Source organism: Brienomyrus brachyistius, chromosome 21 (assembly GCF_023856365.1).
Source record: "Brienomyrus brachyistius isolate T26 chromosome 21, BBRACH_0.4, whole genome shotgun sequence".
Taxonomy (NCBI): Eukaryota; Metazoa; Chordata; class Actinopteri; order Osteoglossiformes; family Mormyridae; genus Brienomyrus; species Brienomyrus brachyistius.
Window position 1 is genome coordinate 13,863,381 of NC_064553.1, and position 16,829 is coordinate 13,880,209.

Sequence of the window (16,829 nt, forward strand, 5' to 3'; positions counted from 1 at the left end):
AAGAAACTTACAAACGAGAGGAGACCATTCGGCCCATCAGGCTCGTCTGGGGAGAAGAAACAATCACGCATTGTGGCATGACAAACAGCATTTATTGAACCCAAAGCTCAGGGGTGGTAAACAAACTGGATCACAAGGGATAAAATCAGCAGTACTAGTGTAAGAAAGGGCTTATGCAGCAGGAATTAAAATGACATCTGTTGGACTTGCCTCCACAATAAGAGTTACATCCATATAATACAGTCGTATTGCAAACTGACAACTGGAAAAAATAACTGCCAGATGACCAATGGCTGTTTTTTCTGAGTAGTAGTATCCAAAAAAAACCTGACACTTTCATGTCCCCAGGATGCCAATTCTTTCTGTGAGTTTCAAACACTCAAGCCTGCCCAGGTGGGTACAGGGAAGCTTCCTTCTCCTGATGCCTGCTAGAGAGGTAGAAAGGTAGGTGATCTACAGATCCTTGAGTTTATCAGCTGTTGACCAGCCCACAGTGTGGATGGTAGTGACACTCAGCTGCTCCATCACCATCATCTCCAGCTTCTCCTGAAGCTGCTTGTCCTCAGGTTGAGACAAGGGGAAAAAACCCACTTTTGGAAAAGTAAAGCAAATCCAAGCGAGCGGCTGTCTAATTAACATTAAACCAATGACAGGACTTCCACAGACACGTTTACAAATACACCGGGACAACATAGCCATCCACTAATTAACGATTTAGAATTTAAATCACATGACTTTATGTGCTAAGTAAGCCCATCAATGTAAAAGGATTATACTGTGGTGAGTGCATGGGTCATTTTGATAAAGAGGACGACAGCTCTTAAAATGGAACTTCTGCCTTTAATAACAGCCCATTGTCAATGTTAACTAGCAGTGGCACAGATAAGGAAGTGGACAGTTTACATGATGCTCACACTCAAGGTTAGACACTAAGAGAAACAACACGCATTGCACAGAGACCACACTTACTATGTACAAATAAAATGCAGAAATATACTCATCAAATTACACGCACCAGTCATTAGTCTTTGCTGACTGTCCATGTGGCGTCACAGTACTGTCAAGCAGAAATGTCAGACGGTAGCTGGAAATTGGTGATTCTGAGGATACATTAACTGTTTGCAGAAACCACATACAATGTGGGATAAGAAAAAATGTAAACTTTGAAATATTTAAGTTTTAATGTCATATTCCATTGGGAACCTAAAGTCCTTTATTAATGAAATCAATAGCGCTAACGATGAACCCTACCACAAACCCATGGAAAAGCTGGGGGTCAATGGGGAGAGTTTAGGAACCCCCGGTGAACTGGGCATGAACCCCCACAAATACAGACAGAACATATCAGATTGCATACACTTATAAGTACACTTTATTGCAGCTTGAACTTTCTCAATTATGGTCTTCTGTGAAGGACTCAACATCAACCAACGTCAAGGTGTGACTGTAGGTCTCTCTACTTCTGTTGGCATGGATGAAACGTGCAGGATTGCTCCAGCTCTGAGGGGTCAGAGAAGAACGACACCATGCTGTCAACATCACAGACCTGTAGGATGAAGTGGATGCTGGTGCTGGGAACCTGGGCACTTCCAGCACTTACTTCTTTTCCCTCCAGGAATCGATGTAGGAGCGACACCAAATACAGTTCAGATGAAATGCACACAGGGACCAAATGATGGGGCTTCGGAAGACCCACCTGGCACACTGCTAACACATTCCTGCAATGTCTCGACAGTAGACACATATTCCTTCCCCAGAAAGTCTTCAAAGCTGTTCAAAGAAGGAATCTCCTGGAGGCATTTGGAGGAGTCTCTGAAAAGGAGGTCTTTGCCTCCTCTTGACTGGAACATTTTAAAGTATTCTGAGCTGGACAAACCAAACCTGTTCTGTTGCATGATAGGAAATGAGGACATCCATAAATGAAAAACCATGGTTGGTAAAAGACAAGCAGGCACTTCAAATCTGCATACATGGATGCAGAAATATATGACTACAGGACAAAAGGAAAGCTATTGCTGTTCATGAGTGGTGTGTGTCTATTTTGAATTCAGCTCTGACCAGAAACGGAACTTGGGGTATCATACATAAATGTTTTTCATCAGTTCAACTTCCTCAGCAACAGAAACAACAAATATCCCTAGCATCCCTGAGGCCACACGCACCTGCTGGTCTTTGAGAATAGACACCACATCCAACCGGCTTTCAGGGCGTGTCACCACAGCATAAGCAGGCACCCTGGCTAGATGGCAGTTCTCATATTGGCTTAGAGGTGCCGTTTCTATTGGACCAGAGGGGCACAGAAGCTCATAGTCTTCAGACCTCACATCTTTAGCCCACGGAGCACCATTTCCTGGAAGACAGGATGTAGAGAATGTGGACTTAGATAATTTTACACACTGTTGTTGTACAAGCAAGTCAGAAATGACCAGTAAAGAGCATCACACATGTGAACATGCTTGTGGCATTTGATAAAAGCTTGACTTTCTCACCATCGCTGTTCTCCTGGACAGTAGTATGCTTAATAAAGGCAACATCTCCACCACCTTCCACCAGACACCTGCAGGGAAAGGACAGGTCAGTTCAGAATCTCTATGGCTTTGAGTGTTGCCACAAACATAGGAAATTTGACACTCGTACCTGAAGGCCCCAGTGTAGCCGTAAAACAGCTCCTCAGAAACAGGCTTGCATTTGTACCTTGAATCATGTAATGGTTTGCCATCACCCACACAGAGAGCACATAGTGAGGATTCTGGATCTGCCCCCGGGGCACAGCTCTGGTTGAAGTACTTGGCTGAAAATAGGAGGATAGGCAGGATGCTATAGTTAATCAATTAAGCCACCCTGAGAGGCGCAATGTAAAATAACCCGATGAAATATAACAAGTCTCTTGAATGACACATTCACACACACACACACACACACACATGCACAAACACACACACATGCACAAACACACAGATGCCAGGGAGCTGCAGCCTCACAGAAGTCACACTCCTTGCTGTCCTGGTGGAGGAGACCCATAGGGATGTTCCATCCTGCTGTGTGACTAAGGCCTGTGTGACATGACTTCTTCCCCTTCAGTGTGCTCCAGGTGAGGCCCGAGCCTTTCTTCACCACAGCCACCGCAAAGTAAGACGAGGCTGTCTCTGTTAGGAGAGACCTACACATCAGCACTGATACCATCCAGTGGCACTGCAAGGCATAGCAAGGTGACGAAATCTTACTTACTGCCTGTGGAGTTACATTTTTCTGTGAAGGAAGCAGAGGACAGACATTTTAGGTAGCACACAGCACCAAAGTGACTAGCAGACAGCCTACAGGCACTATCCTACCCCATACTTGTGTCATACTGCTCTGCCATCACTGGCACCAGCCCACACTTCCCTGCTGAATACACCTGACCGCCATCAATAGCTATGGCATCTGCCTGCTTGCGCTGTGCGAGAAGAGAGAACAAAGAAGGTACCTGCTCAGCAGAGGACATTTAGTGAACCAGAAAAGGAAAGTACCTGAGCTGGAGAGACTCCATAATAACGCCGCATTGACATCCATTATCTGCCCCAGCCTGGCCCCACCTTTAAACCCCACCATAACCCCTCCCCAATTTACATACCATAATCTTTTTTAGGCAGTCTTCCACAGTGTTCCCCTGTTGGCAGTTTATCTTGGCCACACCCATGTCCTCGCTTTCAATGGACCACTGGTCACACTTGACCGTCTCAGCATGGCCCACAGAGCACCATTTTATGGAGTTGGATTGCGGCTTTGAGGTAATCTCTGAGGTGGGCAGTACAACAGAGCTGTGATTCACTACTGCTAAATAGTGGGTGTATGTCTGTTTACTGGATCACTCACCTTTCCTCAGAGACCGAATGATACTCATGTATTCTGCACCCAGGTAGAAGAAGGAATCGGTGATCTCAGGCACCCGAACAAGCTGAACCGTGGAGTCCTTAAACATAAGGTCTTTGGCTCCATAGCCATCAGATGAGAAGAGGGGGAAAGACTGTGGAGGATTGACTTGGTGTTTGTATAAAGATGGATCTACTCACTCATAGGATCAGTGTAGCATATGCCAGTAGTGATCAGTTTACCCCAGTATTTTGAAGACTTTTCCAAATGTTATCTGCCAGTTGAGCATCCTTGCGGGTGACAACAGCATGGGCAGGAACTCTGCCCAGATAACATGTTTTGTAGTCATCAATGCTGTTCCTAGTACCATCCTTACACAGTAGCTCATAGTTTGATTTCTCTGAAGCTGGACAGAGGAAAGGAAGGCTCAGAAATTCCAGAGGGACCCCAGCAATAACAATGACCAAGGTGGTGCATCTCAACTCTCTGCTTACAGGGTACAGTCAGATGGTGCACGAAGGCCACTTCCCCAGCATCATCCTTCAAGCACCTGGACAGAGTCAAGAGCACAGGGTCAGAGACAAACAATGCAGGGCTAAAGAGTGTACAGTGATGGAAAGGGGTGAATGCGCGCTGATCAGATTCTACTGCAGTACCCACTGGAAGGCTCCAGTATAATCGTAGTATGGTTCTTTGTGGGAGCGGGAGCAGTCACCCTTGCACAGCTGGCACAGATTAGAACCAGGCGTAGCACCAGGAACACAGCTGGCGGAGAAGAACTCTGAAACCACTGTAGATGGGAAAACATATTAGGGGACTGCAGATTCATTAATCCCATTTCTGCCGGCCCATAATGCAAAGGGGCAGCTCACCCTTCTCAAGGGGGACATCCTCCTGCCCTGTCCAGTCAATGTCACCATTGGACACCAATGTTCCAATGGGGATGTTCCACCCTGCAGACTTGTTCAGACCCGTGTGGCATGTCTTCTTCCCCTTCAGGTCGTGTAACCCAAAGTCGCTGGTTTTCTTCACCACAGCAACAGCATAATAACAGGTATCTGCATCTGCAGGGTCCAAACAGGGTACCTTTGCCAAGTGCTTTTTGCTTCAGATTGATTTAGTCACACAAAGCAATATTCGTTATCATTTATTTCAAATTGCTCATATTTAAAAAAATACACTGCCACTATTTTTAAGTATCCCTTAATTACCTTTTCTGTAGTCTTCTGCGATTATAGGTTTGAGGTTATAATTTACAAGACCAGCTTTGTAAATGTCTCCCCCATCCAGTGTGATGGCATCTGCCTGGCCTTCCTGAAATCGACATCCATATCATGGCTTCAGCTCAGCCGCGGTACCTGCATAAGTGCCACGCCAAGGGGTGCTGTGACGGACGTGTTGTCGGGTTTCTCACCTTGATGGCTCTGATACACTCGTCTGTTCCTGAGCGCAAAATGCAAGCAAATGCAGCTTCTGCTTTGGCTACAAAGTCATCACACTTCTTCTTCTCCTGCTCTGATTTAAGGCACCATCTCACTTTTGTTGATTTGGGAAAAATGGCAGCAGAAATTCCACCTAAAAAGGTAGCAGGGATTCTGTTTACCAGCTATTCTCATGTGAGTCTCATGGAGCAGGTGGGAAAACTGGGCTTGATACATTACCGAGGCATCCTAAGAGAATGGAAGCGAGCAGAACCTTCATGTCGGAGGGTGGAGGACAGGGACTCCCCGCAGTCACTGAGCAGACAGAGCCATGGCAAGCAGCCTCTTTTATAGATGACTGAGTTTACAACAAACATGCTTTGTTTGCATGCGATTTCCCAACAGCTGGCACACAGACTGGACATGGATAGTGTACTGCTTAACTCCAGGAGACCTTTAGAGTGGAGGTCACAGTCACAGATAGGGAGGAATGGATTTGATAAGCACCCTATTTCTTCATCTGGGAAATTCACATCACAGGGCTGCTTTGAGGAGTTCACAGTCATTATTTACAAAAAAAAATCCTCATTATCCTTTTTCAAAGGCAGTGGTCAATCTGGCCCATTAAACATGTCTCAATGTGGCTGTCATTTAGTCTTTGTTTTTATGTTCACCTGTTGAAAACCAAACTATGCATGGGCCAGCAGCATATTACCAAATCGTGTACTGCAAATAATTTAACATAATATAATAACATAACATAATATCAGCTGCATTCAGAAATGTATCAAAATGTATCAAAGTGGTATCAAAATGGCAGGTGTTGGCCAGTCTTAGTCTTCCAGACAGACACGATGTGGTGATTAACTTGTAACAATCATCACATTGTGAATTAAACAGGAATTAGGCAAAGCTTTGCAGGTATTACCTTGAATATGAGCCCAAGTAGCTGTATAAAATGTGTGCGCAACAACATTTCTTGAACTAATTACTGTTCCAATTTGCTTAATGTCTTTTATAAGATATCTGTTGGGATCAACGAGTGGAGATGAGACATGTGGTCCATTTTGTTTCACAATAAAATCACGTGTGGTTGAAGTTTCACTGCAGGCAAACACATATGGTATGGTAACCGAGGATTGGATGTGCCTGCACAAGAAAGGTCTGGTCAAGTTGGGGAGCATCCACTAGTACAGTGGGTTACTGCACCCACCACATGATGAAACAACTTGAGATCATTGTTTGTGACTTCCCAGGGCAGCAAGTGGTTTAGTTCCACCTTCTGGCAATGCCCATGTATCTGCCGCAGCCAGGTGTTACCTGTGTGGGTGTTCCCTTGACTTGGTACAGCCACTCAGGTCCTCTGCAATGAGGATCCTGCAAGCCGGATCACCCTCAGGGAAGCATAGCTGTAGTGTGATAACTGATGCTTCCTTAGAATACAGGTAATGTGTCTCATTCGAGACTCCCTGTGCAACTGTTTGTTTGACACAAAGCCAAACCATCAGTATCCAAGGATTCTCCAAAGACACAAAGTACCAAAGGAGTCCAGTCTTCATCTTTGCTCACTGGATAGCATCCAAGTCTGGGAGTACTAGAAATGTAAAAAGACTTGGATCTTAATCCTCTTACAAAAAAAATGGGAGCACCACACTCCTCTTTCCAGTGACTTAATGACCCCCCCCCTCATGCTCTCTTAATTTGTCTCTGACTTCATAGGAAGAGTCACCAGAGACATGAATGTCAGTGCCAAGGTCAACACTCTCTCCACAAACAGACAGACTACTGATGGCTGTGCCTGAGTGGTCAGTAAATCTTACTGATCTTAGTTTTGATCCAGGCCACTCACAACACTAGAAACTCAGACTCCTCATTCACTATCTCAAGAGCCCCTAACAGAACCTTCATTGACTACAAGAAGATCACAGCAGCATCAGCAAAGTCAAGATCATTATGTCATTTCTCACCAACAGATGCCCCACAATCACTGGACCCCACAATCTTGCCGAACACCAAGTCCATGCAAGCATTGAATAGAGTAGGAGCAAGAACAAACCCCTGCTGAACCCCAGAAGCAACTGGGAAGAAGGCAGAGGTTCTGCCTCCACTCTGCGCAATGCTCACAGTAGTGGAGTACAGGCTGGCCATGATATGCAACAAGTTTGGGGGATCCTGCAAAGTCTCATGATGTCCCACAGGGCAGCTCAATCAACAGAATCGAACACTTTATGAAAAATTAAAAAAAGCTGCTAAGGAACCCTGCCGATATTTGCGTTTGCGCCCAATGAAAACCTTAAGTGCCAGAATGCGGTCGATGGTAAGACTTCTTAGGCATAAAACCAGACTCCTCTGGTCACTGGTAGGTGAGCTCGTGATCGTGGATCTTGTTGAAGATGACCCTACCAAAGACCTTTCCCGGCACTGAGAGTGGTGTTATCCCCCTGTAGTAGCCACATTTCACCTGATCACCATTTCCTTTCCAGATTAGTACACTGTTGTGATGTTCCAGTCTCCCAAATGGAAGCAAACCCATCTACGCTTATTTACTGTTCACATGGTGTACACCATGATTTAATATGTGCAAAGTTTGCCATCAAGTCTGTGAGAATCACCATCTTGTCATCAAACGCTAGTTTAATTATAGTAGCATTACTATGGAACACCATCCACTTTGGGATACGGCTTGGGTATGGCTCGGTTCTTGGTGGCTGTGGAAAAGCACCACAAGTATAATTTTGAGTCACGTACAGCTGTTTCAAAAAACAAGAAACAAATTCACTTATTTACAAAAAGAAATTAACTAAGATGCTCATTTCTACTGAGGAAGAAGTTAGGACACGCTCACATTCAGAACTATTTAAAATTCCTAGAATTAGATTCAAGTGCATCGTATCAGGTGAAAATGATTAGACCAGTGTTACAGAGCGTTTTGTTGGAGCCTGTCTTATTTAAACCACAGACAATTGTTTTGGTTTGGTCTTGATTGTTGAAATGAGTGGTATCACCATGGTGAGATCCAAAATGCTCTCTGAGGCCATATGAAAGAAATCTGTAGGTGCATATGAGTCTTGGAAGGATATAAAAAGATCTCAAGAGAGTTTGGAACCAGCGATTCCACTGTCTGGAAAATAATTTACAAATGGAGAACATTTAAAACAACTGCCAACATGGGCAGGGCAGGTCCTAGCAAGTTCTGCCCAAGAGCAGATTACAAGATGCTGAAAGAAGTCTCCATCAAAATCCTAAAATGTCATCACAGGTCATACATGAACCTCTTGCCACAGTTGATGCCAAGGTACATGCATGTACCATCAGAAAGAGACTGTACAAGTGTGATTTACATGGGAGCTGGGCAAGGAAGAAATCCTTGCTGTTAAAAAATCATCTGGGCAACACTAGGGTTAGGTGTTAAGGTTAGACAAAGACCGAGACTTTTGGAAGAACGTGCTTTGAACAGATGAATCTGAAATTGAATTATTTGGCCACAGTAACAGAGGACATGTTTGGGATAAACCAAAGACAGCTTTTGAGCAAAAGAACCTCATACCAACTGTGAAGCATCGGGGTAGACATGTCATGGTTTGGGGCTGTTTTGCTGCAGCAGAACCTGGCCAGCTCATCATTGTAGAATCCACTATGAAGTCTTCATCATATAAGAGGGTGCTTGAGAAAAATGTGAAAACATATGTCCAGTTGAAACTGAAGCGGGGATGGACCATGCAAATGACAATGACCCAAAAAATTCCAGTAAATCTACCAAGGAATGGCTTACAAGAAAAAATGGAGAGTTCTGGAATGGTCAAGTCAAAGCCCAGATCTGAATCCTGTTGAGATGCTGTGGGGTGATTTGAAGTGGAATCCTGTCAGATTGGAATGGCGCTAATCCACATCTCGGTGAAGATTAAAACAACAGTGGTCCATCTCCTTCTGGGAGGTCAGTAGCAATCTTGTCCATTTTGTTGTCGATGGAGCGCACATTAGGGAGAAAAACTGATAGGAGAGCTGGATGACTTGGGTTAGCTTTTAGCCTAGCATGGATACCTGCACACTTGCTGCACTGCAGAAATGCGTTTCCTTCACAGACTGTCTGGGCTCAGCCTTAGAGAAAGGGTAAGGAGCTTGGGGAGGAACTCAGTGTAGAACCATTGCTCTTCCACATCAAATGGAGCCAGTTGAGGTGGTTCGGACATTTATCTAGGATGCCTCCCTGTGGAGATGCTTTGGGCATGTCCAGTTGGGACAAGACCCAGGGTTTTATCTTTTGGCTGGGCTGGGAACGCCTTGGTATTATCCCCAGGAGAAGGAGGTCTGGGCATACTTCCTCCGACTGCTGCCCCGGTGACCCAGACAAGTGACAGAAAATGGATGGATGGATGGATGGAAAGACTGTCATGTTTTTCTCCAAACACCACTCACAACAGTTGCAAATGAAACATCCTTGTTGCCAGTTTTGTAATATTTTCTAGTGGGTCTTACAATTTATTTAGCCACATTGACACATTGGCCTCCAAATTGGTCCACAATGCTATCTGTTAGTCAGTACCTCTTTTCCTTTTGTGCCTTAGAAACGGAAGATTAAGAATTTGAGTCTTGGCCTTCTGACACAATAAGCATGCAGATGATTGATCTCATTCTTCTTTCTAGATACAAGCACTTATCTTGCAAGCCCCCCACTCTGATTCAAGCTGATATACTATGGTTTATAATAGCTACATCTTCTGAACTGTACTTTATGTCTAAAGTAAACTTTTTTCAAATGACTTCAGAGCAGAATAAAATTGTTAATAACCTCTGTTTTAACAGCCTGAAGGTCGATTTTAATACCATCAAGTTTCCCTGTGAGTGTCGACTGAAGTTCTGCCTTCAACTATCCATCTTAAGGGATGGTAGGACCGCTGCTGTTACAGTCACTATGTTCACCTTCTCATTCAGCAATTCTTGGCCGCTGCCGCCAGACACGTTAGATCTGCTAGCAATGTTTATCCTCATGTCAGTGTACTACTGCAGACTCTTGGCCATTTACACAGCAATTCTGCAAAATAAACTGATAGCGATGGTCAGTAAGTTACATTATATATTTTATAATATTTCATTTATCATTGGAAAAAGTATATTTTCATCAAATTCAAAGTCAACTGAAACATAACCTACTCTATTGATTGCATATTAGCGCCCTCAACTTTGAAATATTTAAAGGGCACAGTGCAGATTCAATACATCCACGCATGCATCCATTTTCCACACCGCTTATTCTACTGGGTCACGGGGGGTCCGGAGCCTATCCTCAAAACAATGGGCACGAGGCAGGGAATAACCCAGGATGGGGGGCCAACCCATCGCAGGGCACACTCACACATGCACACCTATGGGCAATTAAGCAACTCCAATTAGCCTCAGCATGTTTTTGGATTGTGGGGGGGAAACCGGAGTACCCGGAGGAAACCCCACGACGACACGGGGAGAACATGCAAACTCCACACACACGTGACCCAGGCGGAGACTTGAACCCGGGTCCCAGAGGTGTGAGGCAACAGTGCTAACCACTGTACCACCATGCCACCCCAGATTCAATGCACTATTTACCAAATAAAAAAATGTATCCTAAAGTACTTTATTAGTCAGATTAAGAGTGCTGATGAAACGTTCCACAAACCTATGGAAAAGCTGGGGTAGGGAGAGTCTGGGAAACCCATGGGAGCTGGGCATGAACGCACATACAGACAGAATGTATCACTCAAATGCCATAGAGTTTAATGTACACTTTATTGCTGTTTGAACTTTCCCAATTATGGTCTTCTGTGAAGGACTCTGCTGACCAAGGTCCAGGTGTGAATGTAGATCATTCTTCTATGATTTCTGCTGGCACGAGTGGAATGTGCAGGCCTGCTCCAGTTCTGAGGGGTCAGAGAAGAAAGACAGCACTCCGTCAACATCGCAGACCTGCAGGATGAGCTGGATGCTGGCGTTCAGAACCTGGGCACTCCCAGGACGCTTACTTCATCCCCCGCAGGGAAAATGTGGGAGCGACCAAATACAGTTCAAATGAAATGCACATGCGGGCCAAATGATGTGGCTTCGGGAGACCCACCTGGCACACTGCTAGCACATTCCCGCAAAGCTTTGATAGCTTGTACATATTCCTTCCCCAGAAAGTCTTCAAAGCTGTTCAGAGATGGAATCTCCTGGAGGCATTTGGTGGAGTCTTTGAAAAGGAGGTTTTTGCCTTCTTCTGACTGGAACATTTTAAAGTCTTCGGAGCCAGACCCGCCAAACCTGGTCTGTGGAATGATGGGATAGGACAATCGTATAGGAATAACAATGGCCAGTTAAAAATAAGCAGACATCGCAAACCGCCACATAATATTGATGTTCCGTTGTTTCTAATTCCCTCTTGATTCTCTTTTACCTCCACAAAATAGCTCAAATGGCTCATGTCAGCCTTGAGCCTCCAGAAATATTAGTCCTCCCGTGTACAAATATTTAACTTCTAGACAAAAGAAAATCTATTGCTGGTCATGAGTGGTGTGCGTCTCGTTTAAGTGGAGAACCACATGAATGTTTTTCAGCAGCTCAACTACCTCAGTTGCAGAAATGACGGACAGCTGACCATCGTCCCTGAGGCCACACCCACCTGCTGATCATTGAGAATAGACACCACATCCTGCCGGCGTTCAGGGCGTGTCACCACAGCGTGAGCCGGCACCTCAGCCAGATGGCAGTTCTTGAATTCACTTAGAGGCAGCGTTTCTTTTGGACCAGAGGGGCACAGAAGCTCATAGTCTTCAGACCTCACATCTTTAGCCCACGGAGCACCATTTCCTGGAAGACAGGATGTAGAGAATGTGGACTTAGATATTTTTACACACTGTTGTTGTACAAGCAAGTCAGAAATGACCAGTAAAGAGCATCACACGTGAACATGCTTGCGGCATTTCATAAAAGCTTGACTTTCTCACCATCGCTGTTCTCCTGGGCAGTAGTATGCTTAATAAAGGCAACATCTCCACCACCTTCCACCAGACACCTGCAGGGAAAGGAAAGGTCAGTCCAGAATCTCTGTGGTTTCGAGTGTTGCCGCAAACATAGGAAATTTGACACTCGTACCTGAAGGCTCCAGCGTAGCCATAGAACTGCTCCTCAGCTCTGGGCTTACATTTGTAGACTGGGTCATTTATTTGCTTGCCATCGCCCACACAGAGAGCACACAGCGAGGATTCGGGATCTGCCCCCGGGGCACAGCTCTGGCTGAAGTATTTGGCTGTTCCCATGAAAATAGAAGGATAGGCAGGATACTATAATGAATCATTTAGGCCAACATGACAGACGTAGCGTTAAACAACCCAATGAACCACGACAAGTGACTTGTGACTTGAATGACACATTCACACACACACACACACACACACATACACACACATGCACAAACACACACACATGCACAAACACACAGATGCCAGGGAGCTGCAGCCTCACAGAAGTCACACTCCTTGCTTTCCTGGTGGAGGAGACCCATAGGGATGTTCCATCCTGCTGTGCGGCTAAGGCCTGTGTGACATGACTTCTTCCCCTTCAGTGTGCCCCAGGTGAGGCCCGAGCCTTTCTTCACCACAGCCACCGCAAAGTAAGACGAGGTTGTCTCTGTAAGGAGAGACCTGCACATCAGCACTGCTACCGTCCAGTGGCACTGCAAGGCATAGCAAGGTGGTGAAATTGTACTTACTCACTGAGGAGCCACAGTTGGCTGTGAAGGAAGCAGAATACAGGCATTTCAGTCAGCACACAGCACCACAGTGACCAGCAAACAGCCTACAGCTCCCCCACATACCTGCGTCATATTGCTCTACCATCACTGGTACCAACCCACACTTCCCTGCTGTATACACCTGACCGCCATCGATTGCCATGGCATCTGCCTCTTTGCGCTGAAAGGAGAACAAAAAATTGGCCTGCTTAGTTCAGGGGACTGGGGGCTCTGGAAGCAGGCAGTATTTCAGCCTAGACAAAGACACTCCAAGATAAGCCCCTCTTATGGCCCTCCTACCAACCCTACTCTGACCCCCCACCACCACCACCTATTAACCCCATTGTAACCCCTCCCCACTTTACATACCATAATCTTTCTTAGGCAGTCTTCCACAGTCTTCCCCTGCTGACACTCAATCTTGGCCTCAACATTTTCCAAGGACCACTTGTCACACTTGCCGGTCTCAGCATGGCCCACGGCGCACCACTTAATGGAGCTGGTCTGCGCCTCTGAGCTTCCCTCTGAGGTGGGCAGTACAACAGAGCTGCAACTCACCACTGCTAAATGGGGGAGTGTGTGTCTGTTCACTGGGTCACTCACCTTTATGCAGAGACCCAATGATACTCATGTATTCGGCACCCAGGTATGAGTAGGAATCGGTGTTATTAGGCACCCGAACAAGTTGAGTGGTGGAGTCCTTAAACATAAGGTCTTTGCCTTCATAGGCTTCAGATGAGAAGAGGGGGAAACCCTGTGGAGGATTGATTGTGAAGTCAGCCAGAGTGAGCATGGTGTTTGGGTAAAAATGGGTCTGCCCACAGAATCAGTGTAGCGTCTGCCAGTTGTTCTCAGTTTACCCCAGTGTGTTGTAGACTCTCCCAGATGTTATCTGCTAATTCAGGATCCGTGCGGCTAACAATGGCATGGGCAGGGACTCTGCTCAAATGGCAATCTTTGTACTCATCAATGCTCTTCCTGGTACCGTCTTTGCACAGTAGCTCGTATTCCGCCTTCTCTGAGGCTGGACAAAGGAAACGGAAGGTCAGAAATACCAGAGGGACCACAGGAATTACAATGGTGGTGCATCTGGATTCTCTGCTTACAGGGGACTGTCAGATGCTTCACAAAGGCAACTTCACCAGCATCATCCTTCAAGCACCTGGACAGAGTCAAGAGCACAGGGTCAGAGAAAAACAATGCAGGGCTAAAGAGTGTACAGTGATGGAAAGGGGTGAATGCGCGCTGATCAGATTACACTGCGGTACCCACTGGAAGGCTCCAGCATAATCGTAGTACGGTTCTTTGTGGGAGCGGGAGCAGTCACCCTTGCACAGCTGGCACAGATTAGAACCAGGAGTAGCACCGGGAACACAGCTGGCGGAGAAGAACTCTGAAACCACTGTGGATGGGAAAACATGTTAGGGGACTGCAGATTCATTAATCCCATTTCTGCCGGCCCATAATGCAAAGGGGCAGCTCACCCTTCTCAAGGGGGACATCCTCCTGCCCTGTCCATTTAATGTCACCATTGGACACCAATGTTCCAATGGGCATGTTCCACCCTGCAGACTTGTTCAGACCTGTGTGGCATGTCTTCTTCCCCTTCAGCTGATGTAACCCAAAGTTGCTGGTTTTCTTCACCACAGCAACAGCATAATAACAGGTTTCTGTATCTGCAGGGTCCAAACAGGGTACCTTTGCCAAGTGCTTTTTGCTTCAGATTGATTTAGTCACACGAAGCAATATTCATTATCAATAATTTCAAATTCATACTTTTTAAAGAATACAATTTTATTTTGTTGGCATTTTTATATCATTTTAAATGATGTTCTTTCCTGTAAGTATCCCTTAATTACCTTTTCCGTAGTGTTCTGCGATGATAGGTTTGAGGTCATAATTCTTGAGACCAGCTTTGTAAATGTCTCCCCCATCCAGTGTGATGGCATCTGCCTGGCCTTCCTGAAATCGACATCCATATCATGGTTTGAGCTCAGCCGCGGTACCTGCATAAATGCTGTGTTGGGGGTACTGTGACGGACATGTTGTCGGGTTTCTCACCTTGATGGCTGTGATGCACTCATCGGTCCCCGAGCGCAAAACGCAGGCGAATTTAGCTTCTGCTTTGGCAGCCAGATCATCACACTTCTTCTTCTCCTTAGCAGATTTTAGGCACCATTTCACTGGTGGATCTGTGACCCAAAAGGCTGCAGAAAATCCTACTAGGAAGGCAGCAGAGATTCTGGTTACCAGCCATTCCCATGTGAGTCTCAAGGAGCAGGTCTGCAAATTGGGTTTGATACATTACCGAGGCATCCTAAGAGAATGGAAGCGAGCAGAACCTTCATGTCGGAGGGTGGAGGACAGGGACTCTCTGCAGTCACTGAGCAGACAGAGTCACAGTAAGCAGCCTCTTTTATAGATTGACCCTCAGGCTGAGCTTGCAACAAACGTGCTTTGTTTGCATGCGATTTCCCAACAGCTGGCGCAAAGACTGGACATGGATAGTGTACTGCTTAACTCCAGGAGACCTTTAGAGTGGAGGTCACAGTCACAGATAGGGAGGGCTGGATTTGATAAGCACCCTATTTCTTAATCTGGGAAATTCACATCACAGGGCTGCTTTGAGGAGTTCACAGTCATTATTTACAAAAAAAATCCTCATTATCCTTTTTCAAAGGCAGTGGTCAATCTGGCCCATTAAACATGTCTCAATGTGGCTGTCATTTAGTCTTTGTTTTTATGTTCACCTGTTGAAAACCAAACTATGCATGGGCCAGCAGCATATTACCAAATCGTGTACTGCAAATAATTTAACATTCACCATAATATCAGCTGCATTCAGAAATGTATCAAAATGTATCAAAGTGGTATCAAAATGGCAGGTGTTGGCCAGTCATTATTGGCAAGCAATCCTCATTATCCTTTTTCAAAGGCAGTGGTCAGTCTGGCACATTAAACAATGTGGCTCTCATTTCATTAGCATAGTATAACGTTCACCTGTATTATGTACCAAGCTGTTAATACGCGCAATCATTAAAAAATCAACTGCTCCAAATAATTTAACATTCACCATAACATTGGCCATATTCTGAAAAGTATGGGGTAGCATCAAAGTGGCAGATGTTGGCCACTGTGGGTCTTGCAAACAGGCCTGACATGGTGACTAACTGGGGACAATCAGGACATTATGGATTAAGCTGAGATTAGGCACGCACTGCAGGTTGGAGGGTGGAGGAGGAGGATATCTCGATGAATATGAGCCCAAGTAGCTGTATAAAATGAGTGTGCATCAACAGTTCTTGAAGTAATCACTGCTACTATTTGCTTAATTTCTTTTAGAAGATATCCATTTTGATAAACAAGTGGAATTCAGACATTTGGGACATTTTGTTTCGCTAGTCTTTATCACATGTGGTTTTTCAACACTAGTTTCTCAGTTTCTCTCTCACAGGCAAACACATACGGTAATACCAGGAAAGACATGGAGGGATAATGGACACATATGGGCGGGTCTTTGACACTTGGCCAGTGCTTCCCCTCCACAATAGATTTTACAGGCTGGCTAAGAACTCAGAAGAGCCACTTTCACAGAGGCTGTAATGGCTCCCATAATACATGATAATTCGGCTCCTGATTTCACATCTAAACACTAAACTTTCGCTGGGTTTTCCCAGGATTCCCTGGACCAATTGATCTTCCACTGACCCTGTTTGCACAGTCAATATTACACAACATGCAAGTTAACGAACAGGCAGTCAGAGGCAGCTTGAAGCAGACGTGCTCTGATCCAGGTGAGGGCAGAAAGAAACAGA

At 45.5% G+C, this 16,829-nt stretch overlaps 2 protein-coding genes across 2 annotated transcripts; both read right to left on the reverse strand.

Moving 5' to 3' along the window:
• Nucleotides 1-820: 820 nt before the first annotated feature.
• LOC125716377 (serotransferrin-1-like) lies at nt 821-5,631 on the reverse strand. Its single transcript, XM_048988602.1, is given in 16 exon segments — nt 821-1,500; nt 1,697-1,886; nt 2,163-2,350; nt 2,490-2,557; nt 2,638-2,791; nt 2,982-3,146; nt 3,229-3,436; nt 3,614-3,777; nt 3,856-4,006; nt 4,095-4,258; nt 4,347-4,402; nt 4,513-4,642; nt 4,725-4,916; nt 5,064-5,166; nt 5,267-5,427; nt 5,514-5,631. Coding segments are annotated over 16 exon segments (2,178 nt in total). The 5' UTR covers nt 5,554-5,631; the 3' UTR covers nt 821-1,456.
• Nucleotides 5,632-11,017: 5,386 nt separating this feature from the next.
• LOC125716378 (serotransferrin-1-like) lies at nt 11,018-15,469 on the reverse strand. The gene is made up of 17 exons (XM_048988603.1): nt 15,323-15,469; nt 15,076-15,236; nt 14,874-14,976; nt 14,499-14,690; nt 14,287-14,416; nt 14,121-14,176; nt 13,875-14,038; nt 13,618-13,768; nt 13,384-13,538; nt 13,099-13,195; nt 12,994-13,014; nt 12,747-12,911; nt 12,378-12,531; nt 12,230-12,297; nt 11,905-12,092; nt 11,362-11,551; nt 11,018-11,167 (listed from the first exon to the last, which is right to left on the reverse strand). Exons 1-17 carry the CDS (start codon nt 15,360-15,362, stop codon nt 11,121-11,123), a joined length of 2,082 nt encoding a protein of 693 aa, XP_048844560.1. The 5' UTR covers nt 15,363-15,469; the 3' UTR covers nt 11,018-11,120.
• Nucleotides 15,470-16,829: the final 1,360 nt, after the last annotated feature.